This window comes from Lodderomyces beijingensis (assembly GCF_963989305.1).
Source record: "Lodderomyces beijingensis strain CBS 14171 genome assembly, chromosome: 7".
NCBI classification, from domain to species: Eukaryota; Fungi; Ascomycota; class Pichiomycetes; order Serinales; family Debaryomycetaceae; genus Lodderomyces; species Lodderomyces beijingensis.
The window spans coordinates 930,212-945,657 of NC_089976.1; the positions used below are offsets into that span (position 1 = coordinate 930,212).

Sequence of the window (15,446 nt, forward strand, 5' to 3'; positions counted from 1 at the left end):
TTATATATTTTAATCTCCGCATATTGACACATTGTTGCGATGGGTCTGACGACAAAGTTGGTGAAAACCTTCTTGTATCGAACAACTTAAGTTTATGCGTACAGAACGAATTGTGAACAAATTTTTTCCCTTAAAAAAAATCAAAAAATCTCGTTTATTCCTTTGGACCTATGTAAAGACACCTTCTTTGAACCTGATCTCTGTGTAGATGAAAAGAAAGAAAAGTTAGTAAAGTAGAAATCGCATCGGTTGGTAAATTTTTCAATTAATATCTCTGCCCTCTTTTATTTTTTTTTTTTTTTCACCGAGAAAAGCACCTTTGGGGCGAGGGGGGTATGGGAACCAATCGCCATGAAAGAGTTCAAAAGCTGTTTCTGTTTAGAATTGAGCAATGTCGTTGTTGTTTTCTTTACGGACTCAATCAGTTCGAAGTTTCCGCAGCGCCGTAGCTTCTGCCAGGTCTGCTTTCATCGAAAGGCTGGTACCCTTCATCATAAGGGTAGACTGATATGATATAGTAGCAATGCAATAAGCCTGGGAAGAAACCCAAAAGGCAAAGCAAGATGTTGATCCAGAAATCTGCTGAACAAACACCTCTTTTAACCGCAACTGGGATTGGTGGGACTGGCATGCAGTTTGTTAGTTGGAGCTCTACATTTTACTGCCCCCCTGCCCCCTTCTCTCCATCCACGAGGGCAGCAGATACCACACACACACACACAGACACACACCCGAGATTGGGGAATGTGTATTGTTATACGTACAGAAGAATCCGATAAAGACTAAGAACCAATCGTGGCCGTTCATTCTCTTTTTTGTTCCTTTCTTGCTGAAGTTCTATAGAGCGACGGAAGGTATGGAATATGCGTAGAAGAGCAAACTTATCATGACCAATTGACTAAAGATCACCAACCCCCCCCTTAGCGGAGTCCTCCCTCCTCCGCCTCCCCCTTTGCGTTAATGACGGGAATTGAGTGTCGCATATTCGAGACACCTAATGTCGCGACATTAAATGAAAAAAGACACGACACGACACGAGACACGACACGACAAGACGACATTGACCCACACGGTAGGTTCGATCAGGCGCTTTTGTTGCAACAACCAAAGACCTTCACAAACCACAAGTAGAACAACAAATTGGCAGTCGAAGAAGGCGTGAAGATGAAACTGCTGTTGCTAGGGATATTGGCCCTCGTGTTGACTGTCGTTAATTCGGTGCTTGTTGAAAACGCCTTCTCCACCAGTGAGTCCATAAACTACTTGTACCAGACGCCGTTATCCAACATTCACGTACTAGGTGGCAAGTTGGTCGTGGCAACAAACAAAAAGGGTCAATTGCAAGGTGTAGATGCTTTACACAGCGGAGTTTTACGATGGAGACTAAACCCAGAGGTGACAAGAGACCACCAATTGTTGTTCACCAGTGATAGAGTATACGCGTGGAGCGGAACTACGCCGGAGATTCTTGAGACTGACAACCAGGGCAGTATTGCCCTGCGTGAGGTTGAATTTCAGCCACGGCAATTGTACGCTAGTCAATTGGGAGAGTTGTTTGTGTTGGACACATCGAGCAATTTGCACTATCTTGGCGGTAATGACAAGGAAAAGGACAAGGACAAGACGTTAGTTCTTCATGCCGATGTTTCGCGAGTCGACTTGGATTATGCTGGAGGCTCAACCCACGTGATAGTCAATTGCAACAAACTCCTCATTCTCTCGCCAGAGGGCGAGATCAAGCTTCAAAAAGACGTCAACTTGGGGTCGATCAAGGAGTTCAAGTCGGGCGTGGTCATTACTGAAAACGACCAGATTTTCAAGTATGAACTGCGCGCAAAAAATTTCAAAAGGGTCGAGAATAACGAATACAACAACTTGGCGGTGATCAACAGCGAGTATTTGTACGCTACGCTGTCCGATGGAATAAAGATCATTTCCATTGCCAAGAGGGCTCATGAAGTGCACCATTTACCGGCTGCTGCCAATTGCAAGCTATTTGCTACTCCTTTCAACGCATTTTTGGTGGCTTCAAACAATCTCAACAGGATTGTATATGACATGAGTGACTTTTTGTATACCCATGACGCAAAAAGCATCAAAAAGATTCAATTCAAGTTGCGGGAGAATTTCCCCTTGGAGTTTTTGGTTGAGGCAGGTGGTGAGAAGAACGAGAAACTAGGTTTGCTTTTCCTAAATGATGATCTTGTTGGAGAATTAGTGAGTTTGTTAGACGGAGAAAGAATTAAGATTATCTCCTCGCCAAAATCTCAAGCGTCATCACGGAGCCACCAATATCTTCTCATTGACCAGCCAAAGTCCAAACAACTCAAGGATGATGTTGAGCTTTTCACCAAGGAAACCGATGGCGCGTTGGTGTTTACGCATTGGATCCAGCGCACTCTCAGGCATTTGCGCGAATTGGGCCACTTTGTTGTCCATTTCAAGGATTGGTACTACTCGGATGAAGTGAGTGAAGCTTTCGACAAGCTAGTTGTCTTTTATGAAGAAGACCGCAAGTCGCTTGTTGCCTTGCATTCGCACGAGGACGCTGTCTTTTGGGATGTTCCGTTGACGGGCCAAATTGGAGATTTCATCACCATCAAGCAAGTTATCGAAAACGACGCACCTTATTTGGTTGTGTTATTCGCAAACAGCATTCACTTGATTGATCCTGAAACTGGTGTTCAAATAGACTCCAAGCCCGTGAAAAATGCGGTCGATGTCATGCCGCTTGACGTGAATGTTGCTATAGAATGTGGCTCCAATTTCCAATTATTGGCACCATTGAGTGAAGATGTGTATTTGAAGAAAATCGAAGAGGGAAGAATTGCTGGACATGTGATACCAAAAGGGTCAACAGAGTCCATTGAGACCTGGTCCAATCTTTTAAATGAGCCGATTATCAAAGTCGAAAGCATCCCGCTGAATTCGAAAGTTTCAACGGTGGGGATCCCCTTGCATGACAAGTCTGTTATTTACAAGTACCTCAACCCCAATCTCATCTCGGTGTTGACATTTGAAGAGAGGTTGAAATTGTATCTCATCGACGGTATCTCGGGTGATTTATTGTACACATATGCGCATCCATCAGCAGAGCTCGTAGACCCCGAGTCAATCAATCTTGTTATGGATGACAATTGGCTTGTTTACACCTTTTTCACATACCAACCGCGACTCGAGCAAAGGATCAACGCCATCGATCTTTTCAATTCCAAATTGCCCACACCCGAGACAACCAATTCCACAATTGCTAAAATCTACGCCAAGTCGTTCATTTACCCTGAGCGGATCTTGGAGATTGCATCGACGCAATCGAATCATGGCATCACGTTGAAATCGATAGTTGCATTTACCGAGTCGGGCAACTTGATCGAATTGCCTAAATTTGTGTTGAATTCACGTAGACCTGAACACCAAATGCAAGCGAAGGAATATCAAGATGATTTCAGATTGATGCCATACGACCCAGTGATCCCTAAAAACAATTACCAAACTTTGAACCACAAGTATAAATTAGATTACGACGAGGAAAAAGGGGGTCAATCAAGTGCGGGCAAGATCATGATCCGGCCCACGGCGTATGAAAGTACCGCCGTGGTGTGTTTTTACAATGACCAAAATCAATTCTGCACCATTGTCCAACCTAGTTCATCTTTTGATCTCCTCGGTAAGAAATTTGAAAAGTTAAAGTTGGTTGGTACGATCATTGTTTTGTTGATTGCGTATATCGCGACTAAACCGTATGTCGCAGATAAGAAATTGAAATCTCAATGGCTAGATTATAGAAAGAAATAAATTAGTATTACGTGTGTAATATTACAAGCATATAGAATCATTTGAGAGAATATACCGTTGTAGTTGCACGTCGCGGACTCCAAAAGTTAACCACTCCTCAGCGGAAATGTCCAACAGTTTTTCAATGTCGGGTCTGCATTCGTTTTCGTACACGAGCCAGATCAACTCATACTGCAAGCTTGAAACTAGATAGTTTTTCATCTTTGTGACTAGGAAGAATCCCGCATCACTATTTTCTTCTTCTTCTGTTTCTGCTTCTGCTTCTGCTTTTGCATCGAGCAATTGCCGGCGCATGATGAACTGATTAGATAGCGAGGTAAACTTTTCAATAATCTTGTGTAATTTTGAATTGGCAAATTGCCAATTCGGACGTTGAAACACCATGCTGTACAACTTCCTAAATGCACTCTTGACGACTTGGTAATCCTGGGGACAAGTCAACATGGGCGATTTGAAACATCGCAATAGACAAAGCAACGCGAGCTCAATGGGGAACTTGAAGAAAATCGGCAATTTCAAATAATCACTTTGCGACTGGACAATCTTGACAATGTCAAAGCAACAATTCAATAGTTTCGCCACGTAGATCTTGTACTCCGCGATTGATATGTTGCCCGATCTGGACATGGCATAGACAAAGAGCTGCAATTTGGAATATGCAATGGAGATCTCAATCAATTTTTCCAAGTCTTGTTGATTTGTGCTGGTGGAGGAGGAGGTGGTAGTGGTGGTAGAGTCGCGGTGTGTCGCGAGCATCCGGTTCAAATCGTCCAAGACAATTTCAAAGCTGTTGAAATTGATCAATCTTGAAGTGGTGATTTGCTGCGGCAATAGCGTTAACCCATCATCGGTGAACCCGTCGCCAATCAACGCATTCATGTTTTCATTCAATTTCGATTGGATCATGGAGATTTTCAAAAGCGAGTTTATATATTGGTCGGTTGATGGGATCGAGGTGTCAAAGATGTCAATGTTGCACGATTTGTTGATGATGTAGTCCTGGGTGAATCCGTTGTAGTTGTTATTGGACAAGCCGAGATTGATAAGCCAATAGTTGGAGTTGATGTTGATGAACTTGTAGATGCGTTCTCTGATTCTCTTGTTGACATTGACTTCCTGGGTCAAGTTCAATTTGGTCTTGTGGCTAAACTCATTGATGAAATCTAGCTTGTGCAATCCAAATTGCAAGCTTAGCGACTTCATCAAGCTTATATATTTGACGCATAAATTGTCCGAGATTTGAGTCTTGTGGTTGGGCAAGGGCCATGTGGTCAAGATCAACAAGGATGAAATGATATAGACGGATCGTGGTGTTTGTAGCCAGCATTTCTCAACAACGAGCGACTTGGTGTGGTCTGCAAGTTTCTTGTACTGTTCAGCTTGCTCGTACTGGTTCAAGTGCGAAGTGGTGATGATACACCAAAATGTAAGTTCATTCTCGCGCGCAAATTCAACAAGGTTGGTGGAATGGAAGAAGTCGTCGGGGAAAATGGGTAAAGAAGAATTGAAATTGCGTTCGTAATTCGTGAAATAAAATTGTGCCTGTTTGTGAGATAGCAGCACTGGCTCGGTAGTGCCACTGCTTGCAATTGTAAATTTGGAATAGTCCAGCTGCAACGTTTTCCTGGGTAAAATTGGCTCCAGCTGCTGCTTCTGTTTCTGGGGTGGTTCATCGTCCAATTGCAAGCTCTCGGGAGTGCTGATACAAGTTTCAATCTCGGAAACGGCAGGGGTACTGGCTTGCACCACCTTGCGCCTCTTTTCTGGACAATTTTTTTTAGCAAGGCGAACTTGGGACTCGATTTGCAACTGCTTCCCTCGAAGAACCAAGGAGTCGATAATCCGGGTCTTGCGCTCGATGATTTTGCTCAAATGATGGCTTAATTCCTCCACTTCCGATGCCAATTTCTCGACATCGTCAACTGTTCTGACTCTGCCCAAGGGTTTATTGATGATTTCCAAAGTGCAGTTCAAATTCTTCTTGACGCAATGCGAGCATGGATACGGGTTGGTATGGTGAGCGTCGCATTTGGTCTTGTGCTGTCTGCACCGTTTGCATGTTTTGAGGACCTTGTCTGTCTTGGAATTCAGGCGTGGTATCAACAATCGAAGACGGTTTTTCGACTCTAGAGACATGATCATGGTTGTGGCAAAAAAAAAAGCGACGGGATCTTTTTAGTAAGTGTGAGAGAAAGGATAGTAGGCGTTTGTAAGCTATCCAGAAGTTGCAAATGGTGGTTGTGCTAGTGGCGGTGGTCGAGGATTAGGGTTGTAAAACAGTTATATACCTTGAGCTTGGATCAACTGCGGATGCCACCTCAGGATTAGAGCCGTGTGTACAGTACTCAGTATTACAGTCTATATGAACAATCACGGATATCCCGTGCAAACGCGTACCCTCTGGTTGATATCCGGGGCAGGCAAGCGTAAGCAGAGTTTCTAGCAACATGATTGGCTGATCGCGTGATGATTCAACCTAAGGCCGAAACTCGCAAGTAGTTTTTGAAACAACAAAAAAAAAACCAAACCAAAGGAGCCCATAAATTATGAACACGGGGCCAGGTCCAGTGGCACAGTTCAAGCACGCCGATAAGAAGACACGAGAGAAGCGTCTCTAGGATGCAAGCCGACGGCTGTCTGTATTGCTCGAGAAAGCCGCCACCAGCAACACCAAGTGTAGAGAAAGCACAATTTTCCAGCCCTCCAAGCTCCCTGCAAAAAGCTATCGGTGGAAACCAGTAGATTTAGTCCCCCAAAGACCAACCATTTGTCATTTTACAATCCTAATCGTCCAACTAAAGTTAATCTTTACTAATCGGTAAAAAAAAAAGAGAAGTTGACCTATGGACGTCGGTCCATTGGCTCAAACGAAATGCGGTTTGTCCTTGCGCCATGAGCCCGATATCTCAATCCACTGCTACACACACTCTCTCTCTTTGCCTTGCTTGTAGTTTCTTGATTGGAGCCGGTTTCTCTTTACCCACGGCGCACAAACGACTCTGCCGAGATGCCCCCACACCGAGTCTCGTAACTTGTATCCGAAGTGGAAAACGCCCAATAACAAGTATTTGGCGGCGTTTGATTGATTGCTTGATTTGGAGGGGATGTCCGGACTAGCTGAATGAACAGTGGACGACTACTTAGCGGTTCGGTTTAAACTCCGCTCCAAGCACGTGACCAATCCCAATAACTTGGGTATTTCGAGTACCTTTGGTGATAGAATAGATGTGCCGAAAATGGACGTCGGTGCGGCTCAATGTTTCCAACAGTCCATCATACACAAGCCATCTCTCATGAACCACCCCCTGGGACACAACATAATCCACACTTCCAGCCTTTCAAAGTCAGGAAATGTCAAGTTTGCTTTCGAAAAAGCCAGCAACACCAGGGACAAGACCAACCTCGCACAAAATTGCAAATGCATCTTCCTTATCACCACCACCACCACGACAAAGCTCCTCGAGAATGACAACCAGATTAACACCAGACCAAGCGAAATCCCTCCACTTGTACAACCTAGCCCACACGTTCCCCAGTACACCCCTCCACAAGCAATACGCACTCCAATTCGACCGCACCACGCTCCAAAGCCAGATCCAGTTGCCACAACCACTACAACATAAGATATGCAAATTGTGCGGCGTGTTGCAAATACCAGGCATAACGCAGTCTTTCCGCATTAAATATGGCGGGAAAGGGAGTGGGGTGCGGAGGTTGCGGTATCGGTGTTTGAGCTGCGGTGGGGCTGTGTATAGCGATCCGTTGATTGCGAAACGGGAACCACCACCACCACCACCACCGCCACAAGAGGAGAAAGAGGATGAGGTGGTGGTGGTGGAGGTGGCTGCTCCGGTTGATGACTCGGCGACGAAAGATGCTCAAGTTGAAGCGAGTGCAGCTGATGGTGGTAGTGGTGGTAGTGATGGAAAAGGGGAGGCGAAGGTTAATGCCACTAGTGACGCGCCTGAGGCCGACTCTGTGGACACGCCAGAAGTCAGCTTAAAGAATAAACTGGCAAAGACCCGAGCCCGCAAACGGAAAGCCAATTCAGAGTTGCTGAATTTGCTCAAGAGAAAGAAAAACCAAGATCAGAGGCAGTCAAAATCAAACTCATTAAACTTGATGGATTTCATGCAGTAACGACACTGGGGAGCGGCATTGCTTAGCTTAGCTTACCCACGCTGCTAAATGCGAAGGCTGAACCGCGGGTCTCTCCTTATCGAGATACGTCTCTCTCACCACCCTCCTAATCCATCTGCGTCTCCTGTAAATGTCATCATCCAACATCGTCTCTCTTTTCAATCTCCATTCATTAATTTCGTCATTATCGTGTTTGTCATCATCATGCTCATCACTTTCGTTACTTTTTTCATCGCTAGTGTCCACTTCGGCATCCAGGGGCAACACGACATCATAGGCCCATTTCTCGTCGTCATCAATGAATACTATATCCTTGATTAAATTGGCTTCGACCCATTGCGAGACATCATAGTCTAATGTCCATTTACTCCTGCTGGCGTATTTATAGCCCAATGGCGCTTTGAATTCCCTCAAGGTTTCACCTTGGGCTATTTGAAGCCTTCCTTGGTGGTCATCATCGGCGTCAGAGTCCCTTTTCCCATGGTCTTTGTCCCTCGCGTGCAAGTTGTTGAATCTTCGTATTGTATCGTTTCGAGTATAAAAGTCACCAGTGAACCCCACCAATTCCCACATATTCGACACGCGGTTGAGTTTTTGCAACTCGTATACTTCAACTAGCTTACTCTCGAACAAATCCACATTTTGCACATCTTTTGGATCACCTTCCGCGTTGAGCTTGGGTCCGTCATTAATCAAGATCGAAGTAAGGGTATCTTCAATATGGTTAACCTTGTTTTGAATATCCAATCGCGTTTCATCGTCATAGATCCACCGCAAAATCTTTGCCCTCAAATGCGGGTGCATGGCAATGATAAACGTCCACACTTGCAAGATCAATATGGTTTGCACGATCCAGAAATTATTCATCAAAAACCGGAAAAGCAAAGGCATGGTGTACAAGTTGCTGAGTGTAAGCAAAACACAACCAATCAAAATCACCGACGATACTTTTTCATTCTTGAAATACAAATAGTCCGTGAATAGCCACACCTGGAAATCAAACATGGAAATATTCATCTGCATGAAATTCTGCGTATCAGTGAGATTCATGAAAAATTCCTTACTAAACATCGCGACTGGTTTGGGCGCAAGATACGTGTCTAGTGGCTTTTCCAGTGGATAAGGGTTGACTTCCAAATACTCATCCAACGAGTTTGAGTCCGGTGGGAATATAATCAAATAGTGCGGGATCAACGTGTTGACCATGAGAAAGACACACGGCAAAATGGTTAAAATCACCGGTTTGAGAATCACGTGCGTCATAATCAAAGTGACACCCAACGTATAATAAGGGTCATACCAATTGACATACTTCAACACCTTGTTGAAGAAAATGTAGGTGTCTGAGTTTCTCTGGTGTAGCAAATTCGATTGCTTCTGCATAACGGGGAAAGATAAAGGTTTCCGCGTCTTGGCCATATCTGCCCGTTCTTGCAATATTTTGGTAGTGTGGTCATCAATGACTTCAGTCGGTATAACCATGCCGATAAACTTTTCCATGAGCTTATCAGCTATATAGTTTGGGTTGGACGAGTCCGAGCCTCCACCTCCGCCGCCGCCAATGTTGAAGAATGTGCTCGCCGAGGCTAACCCGCCACTGCCACTAGTATTGGTGGTACCACCACCACCGCCGCCGCTTCCGCCGGCATTGGCATTGAAGCCCGACCCCGTGCCCAAAGCAGAAGCAGAAGCAGCAATCGGCGTGTTTTCATCATCGTGCCAGAACGAGCTGAAATCGAGATCCAACGATCGGCGTTTTTTCGATGGTATGCCCTGCTGTTGGTAATGGTGATGGTGATGCAGTGAGGATTGGCTGTTGGAAGTTGATGAGCGACGCGTGCCGGTCGACTTATTCTCGAGGATGTTGCCGAGGATCTGGGTGACTGACTCCATGATTCTCTTGCGTCGCGGGTGATGATGACTTGAAGCTGAGGCAGAGTCTGACAGTTTTAATGATGTTTTTTTTCAATCAAGCTCCCCTAATTTTTGCCGAGGCTAGAAATGTCCACTCAATTCTAAAGGGTTTGACGAGGCAAAGCACGAAAGGTTGGGATTCTAGCTGTTGTTGCTTTTTTTTTTAAAGAAATGAAGCAACCGCAAGTGGAAAGAAAGCCTTGATCTGCTTATTTTGGCCTCTTTTGTTTGGTGATGAGACCGGCTGAAACTTTGAGAATAGCACCGACTATGTTGTACGGAGCAGTTTCTGAGACAATTGGGTTTGGAGGAGCCGAGTGGTCTTTGCTCTGTGGGCGATTGCTGATCCGTGTAAATTTCCTGGGGGTGGGTTATGTAGAATAAAATGCTACATAAATTGCGATACTGTTTATTTCGAACAGCAGCACAAAGCACCAAAAGAGAAATGTATTTTTAGGGAAACACGGACACCACCGCCCTTGCCACAACTTTCAAAATCACACACGGCTAGTTCCAGCGACAGATCTATTGCTTGAACTTACAACTTAACTTATATATATAGACTATAAGTCGCATACCTGAGTAGAACACGGACAGTTTTTGGAAAATTCCCATTCGTTTACAGTGATGGCAAACTTTTACTCACTCTCTGGAGCGTTTTTCTTTTTTTGCAGCCATTGCTTTTCGTTGAAAACGTTGCAAAATTCAAGCAAAAAATTACCCACAACTACAACAAGATGCGAGAATCGGAGTCTAGAGAGGCACGCAATTTGGATTATATTCAAGTGAGAGTCCGCTCACTCCCGACTTCAACTTTGAAAATAGATGATACAAGGTTTGCTATGGATCCTCCATCAAGAGTTTTAGCCTGCTATTCTACCTCTCCTGCTGGATGGTCTCCACCCTCGGAGCTGAACGCCATCTTTCTTGCGTCACAATAGAAGAAGATCTACCGTCGTATGGCTCCTCGAACTGGAACTGGTTGTACTAATTGCCTACCGCAAGTGAAAAAGAAACAAAGAAAGTTAGGGCTCAGCTGCTGTATGCGACTCATTCTTTCATATCCTGATAAAGCCCTCTTGAGCCTTCCACGAAGATTTGCCTTCTTTTTTTTTTTTGTCCTTTTTCCACAGCTCATGGACTGCGACGTGAACTTAAGTCTTCGGAATTTACCACTGGCAAGACTGTGACGAAACTATCAAATACTTGCACTCCCGTTTTTTTTTTTTAAGCACCACTTTAGTCAATAATTATAATGCGGTTCAATTGCAGCAGCAGATACGACTTCAAAGGAGCTGACTCGTCATCGCAGAATGAAGTTGCCGGGGTAGGTAAAAGTGAACTTTTGAGTCGTTTCGTTCTGTTTTCCACGTCTTCTTGATTTGAGTCATTGGCTGATCGCCTTTTCAATGACCTTTTTGATGGAGCAGTTGCACTAGAAGAACTTTTCCGTTTCTTGGTTGGAGTTACTGGCGGTGTGGGTATTTCAGTTTTGACTTTAGTTTTGATTTCAGTTTTGATTTTGATTTCGTTTTTCCTCAGGGGCTCCTCCTCTGATCCCGGTTCGAGTTTAACCTTGACATCTGGAAACTCTCGACTAGAAATGTCGAAATTATCAAACAGCTCTTGCTTAATTGCAACTCCTTTTTCCCGTTTGATTTGGAAATTGGCCACTGGTGCTGCAAACGCCTCTTGATCAACCAATACTTGCTCGGCCTTGTTTTTCAACTTCTTTGAATCAATCTGTTCCTGAGTTAAGAACAAGTCCGGTACTTGTTTCTTCATTATCCTCACAAACTCGTCGCAATCGCAAAGAACCTCATAATCGACCCATTTTTCCCAGCTCTTGCTCAACTTGGTCTTGTTGACAAACACAACCTTGCCTCCCTTTTTATGCACTTCATTGCTCAAGCTTCTCACCAATTTTTTGACTCCATCGACTTTTAAACTCGTGCCCATAATGAGCAACAAATCAGGCTTCGATTTCAAGTCCGAGTTCAAGCCTTGCCCAATGATTTCCGACTGCGGGTGGTTCTCGCCGTACAAGACAATATCGGGTCTCAATATACCAATCTGTCCCGTTAACCGCTTTCCCAGGTATAGCCTCTCCTGGTACTTGTCGTAGCACCTTGAGCACTCGGGACTCTTGCCCTCATTCAATAGTCTTTGGAATTCCTCGTTCCATTCAAACTGGCTGAAGCAGCTCGTGCAGGATAGCTTGTGCAAATTGCCATGGAGTTGAACCACGTCGAGTTTCGACCAATTATCTCTAAATCTTCCTTCGTCAAACTCATTGGAATCGATCCCCAAGTTCAAGTCCAAATTCTGCTCCAACGAGTCGATATTCTGGGTATAGCATCGCAACAACTTGCCCTTGTCTTTCAAGTGCTTGATGAACTTGTGCGTCTCCGTTGGCCGAGCGCGCAAACTGCTCTTGTACAACGACTCCATAAACGTGCAGAAAATGCTCAACGAGACGTCATCGCGGAACAAATTGATGTCAAACAAGTCCTGGCCCCGCACAATCGACTTGGGGTATTTGTGCTTCACCATATTGTACAAGCCGTCGTCGGAGCGGAAGTCTGGTATGCCTGCATTACATGAAATCCCCGCGCCCGTGATGATGGTGGCCTTTTTCGACTTGAAAATGTACTTGATGGCCTCGTTGAGGCCTATTACCGAGTCCGAACTGAGCTTACCTGAGCCCAGAGTAAGATCGATCGATTGCATCGCTGTTCTTTTGTTTTGGCTGCAAAGGACACAGGTAAGAAAAGGGTGCAAGTTGGATTAAACTGGGGTATATGGATATGGCTCAACCTCGTGATATATCAGTTGCTAGGTCTCTGCCGTTGCTTCACAAAAAAAAGAGTGCCTTTTAAATTCCCGCCGGCGCACCAAAAAAAAAAAAAACACTATCTATCCTCTCAACCTATGGCTTTCTTCGAACCTCTTAAAACAAGTTGGCAATGAAAGATACCGTCAAAGAAGAGGAGTATAAGGTCCTTCCCCTTTTTTTTTTTCCTTCTTCTTTTCTCTTTTGTAGTTCCCCCCTGGTGGAGTTGCTCGTTGGTTGGTTTTTCTACTGCCCCGTATGCCGCGTGTTCCTGCGTATAGCGGGCTGCTTCTGGCGCGGGCTCCGGGGGGCCAAAACGCTGCCTAATGTCAATTGCATTAATTTAACTTGATACGGACTAAAACATAACAAGAACAAAAACCTCCTTCGTACCACAACGACAACAGGAGCGCACATCTCGCTACTTCAACACCAATTTTTTTTTCTTATTTATTGGTTTTATTGGTTTTATCAACTATTTTGACTGTTGACGGCTAATTCCATAATCAATCTAGTGGCTAAATGTAAAAAGGGATACGCTGAAAAACTACCAACTTCATCCAGCAACTCCAAGCTATTATTATTATTATTGTTGTTGTTGTTGTTGTTGGCGGTGCTACTGCTACTGCTGTTGGAATCATTGGCGTTTCTATCCAGCAGTTCCCAACCATCAAACTTAAAGTCAACCAAATAATTATTTGGCTCTAATTGAAATAATTGAATTTGCATCTTCATCAAGTTTGGCGTCGTTGTGGATGTTGCGACTGCAGTGGTATTACTCTTGACATCGTACTTCCATCGAACTTTTATCGTCCACAACTCTTCTTCCGCGGGTTTTGCCCATTCGGCTCCGAGGTTTTGCAACGCATGGTAGATTTCACCCATAACGTCTAAAGGGTACGATCTCGATCTGATACCGAAATGCCATCTTGTTTTAGACTTTTTTGTCGGGGCCACAGGCTGGGCATTTTGGCCACTGAGTTGGTGCTCGCTCATGTACGCTCTGTGAATCGATGGCAAACTCGAAGGCAAGATGGCAATAGAGGAATTGGGCAAATTGGACAAGTCGGGAACCGTGGCGAGTGTTTGATACGTTAAGGACTGTTGCACTCCGGGGGCACTGCTTGTTGAACTGAACCCGTTGGGTCCCGTGGTGTTGCTTCCACCAGCAATGCCCGAGCTTGGTGGTGGCGACGAGCACAAGAAACTGTCAACGTTATCAGTATGGGATTTCTTCAAATCCCTCACCAAAGTGCGATTCTCCTTCATCAACAAATAAGCATCTAAAATTTCGTTGCTCTGTTCTTGTGGTGCTGCATGTTGATTCGAGCGGGCAATAACATTGATGATTTCATCTCGATCGTAACCCATAGTCATCGACAAAGCACGAATCACATCTTCGTCAATCTCGATTTTGTTGTGCTTGCTCTTTGACAAATCAGGCGGCAACAAGTACTCGGGCATATCCTTTTTGAACCATTCGTCTTCCATGATTTCGTGAATGGTGATTCTATTCAACGGGTTGACAACCAACATTCTTGTCAACAAGTGCTTGGCTCCACTGCTCAAGTAGTTGGGCAAGGTGTAAACACCATTACTGATTTTCTTGAACAAGGCTGGAATAAATTCATCATCAAAGGGTAACCTACCACAAAGCATCACGTACAAGATGACGCCTGCAGACCACACGTCAACTTCAGGACCAGCATACAATTTCCCGGAAATGACCTCAGGGGCAGCATAGTTTGGTGACCCACAGCTAGTCTTGAGGAAATTACCATCGGTCATGATGTTACTCAATCCGAAATCGGCAATCTTGACATTGAGTTGATCATCCAAAAGCAAATTTTCCGGTTTCAAATCTCGATGAACAATCTTGTGTCTATGGCAGTATTCAACAGCGGCAATGATTTGTTGGAAAAACCTTCTAGCTTCATCTTCCGGCATCTTGCCCCGTTGCACAATGTAATCAAACAACTCCTTGCCAGCAAACTCGATAACCATGATTATATCTTCTTTTGACTTGATAACATCATAGAGTTTGATGATGTGGGGGTGTCTTAATAGCCGTAGATAGGAGATTTCTCGCTCGACCCTACCTTGCATATCTGACTTGGCCAATGTTTTTCTGTTGATAATCTTTAAAGCAACTCGTTGCCCAGTTGTCAAGTGTTGAGCAAGCTTGACTTTACCAAAGGATCCTTCACCAAGGGTCTTGATCACTTGGTATTTGCCAATCCTGTTGTTTGGATTAGCATTGGGATCAATCTGGGGCTGCTGCTGTTGTTGTTGTTGTTGCTGATGATGATGTCCGTGGTGATGGTGACGGTGGTTTTCCTGTTGGGAAACCTGCCCTCCAGGTTGTTGGTCACCCGCATGCAGTGGCTGCTGTTGCTGTTGTTCACCTATTTGTATATCACTGGGACTAGACATTGTTAACGTGACCTGTTGATTCTATTCGGCAGCTGGGTGTTGATGCTACACTATCAGCACACGCTGGTTCTCTCTGTTCGATTCTAGCAGTCACCAAAAAAAAAAAAAAATTATGGTAAACTTCTACAAAGTAAGCAAGACACACTTTCCAGCTTAATGTCGCATTTTTTGAAATACAAAATACGACACTACAATGGGACGTTGTAACTCGAACTGTAACTCTCACCTGCAATCAATAAATCGAGCTTACTAGTAGAAGTGGATGCAATCAATAGTGTATCATACTTTCATCTTTATAGCTGTGAGCCGAATTGCTTAGTTTGATTATTCT

At 44.5% G+C, this 15,446-nt stretch overlaps 8 protein-coding genes across 8 annotated transcripts; 3 read left to right on the forward strand and 5 right to left on the reverse strand. All coding sequences in view use genetic code 12, as the record gives it.

Annotated features, from left to right (window-relative positions):
* Positions 1 to 421: 421 nt before the first annotated feature.
* Positions 422 to 807, reverse strand: LODBEIA_P56720 (uncharacterized protein; the record flags this gene model as incomplete). The annotated part of the gene is made up of 2 exons (XM_066976030.1): positions 422 to 624; positions 765 to 807. The coding sequence occupies 2 exons, from the start codon at positions 805 to 807 to the stop codon at positions 422 to 424; spliced, it is 246 nt and encodes an 81-aa protein (XP_066832610.1).
* A 357-nt stretch (positions 808 to 1,164) lies between these two features.
* LODBEIA_P56730 (uncharacterized protein) lies at positions 1,165 to 3,795 on the forward strand (the record flags this gene model as incomplete). Its single annotated transcript, XM_066976031.1, has 1 exon — positions 1,165 to 3,795. The coding sequence occupies one exon, from the start codon at positions 1,165 to 1,167 to the stop codon at positions 3,793 to 3,795; it is 2,631 nt and encodes an 876-aa protein (XP_066832611.1).
* Positions 3,796 to 3,816: 21 nt separating this feature from the next.
* Positions 3,817 to 5,937, reverse strand: LODBEIA_P56740 (uncharacterized protein; the record flags this gene model as incomplete). Its single annotated transcript, XM_066976032.1, has 1 exon — positions 3,817 to 5,937. One exon carries the CDS (start codon positions 5,935 to 5,937, stop codon positions 3,817 to 3,819), a length of 2,121 nt encoding a protein of 706 aa, XP_066832612.1.
* Positions 5,938 to 7,260: 1,323 nt separating this feature from the next.
* On the forward strand, positions 7,261 to 7,935 carry LODBEIA_P56750 (uncharacterized protein; the record flags this gene model as incomplete). Its single annotated transcript, XM_066976033.1, has 1 exon — positions 7,261 to 7,935. One exon carries the CDS (start codon positions 7,261 to 7,263, stop codon positions 7,933 to 7,935), a length of 675 nt encoding a protein of 224 aa, XP_066832613.1.
* Positions 7,936 to 7,962: 27 nt separating this feature from the next.
* Positions 7,963 to 9,828, reverse strand: LODBEIA_P56760 (uncharacterized protein; the record flags this gene model as incomplete). Its single annotated transcript, XM_066976034.1, has 1 exon — positions 7,963 to 9,828. The coding sequence occupies one exon, from the start codon at positions 9,826 to 9,828 to the stop codon at positions 7,963 to 7,965; it is 1,866 nt and encodes a 621-aa protein (XP_066832614.1).
* A 758-nt stretch (positions 9,829 to 10,586) lies between these two features.
* On the forward strand, positions 10,587 to 10,790 carry LODBEIA_P56770 (uncharacterized protein; the record flags this gene model as incomplete). Its single annotated transcript, XM_066976035.1, has 1 exon — positions 10,587 to 10,790. One exon carries the CDS (start codon positions 10,587 to 10,589, stop codon positions 10,788 to 10,790), a length of 204 nt encoding a protein of 67 aa, XP_066832615.1.
* Positions 10,791 to 11,088: 298 nt separating this feature from the next.
* Positions 11,089 to 12,579, reverse strand: LODBEIA_P56780 (uncharacterized protein; the record flags this gene model as incomplete). Its single annotated transcript, XM_066976036.1, has 1 exon — positions 11,089 to 12,579. The coding sequence occupies one exon, from the start codon at positions 12,577 to 12,579 to the stop codon at positions 11,089 to 11,091; it is 1,491 nt and encodes a 496-aa protein (XP_066832616.1).
* A 574-nt stretch (positions 12,580 to 13,153) lies between these two features.
* On the reverse strand, positions 13,154 to 15,115 carry LODBEIA_P56790 (uncharacterized protein; the record flags this gene model as incomplete). Its single annotated transcript, XM_066976037.1, has 1 exon — positions 13,154 to 15,115. One exon carries the CDS (start codon positions 15,113 to 15,115, stop codon positions 13,154 to 13,156), a length of 1,962 nt encoding a protein of 653 aa, XP_066832617.1.
* Positions 15,116 to 15,446: the final 331 nt, after the last annotated feature.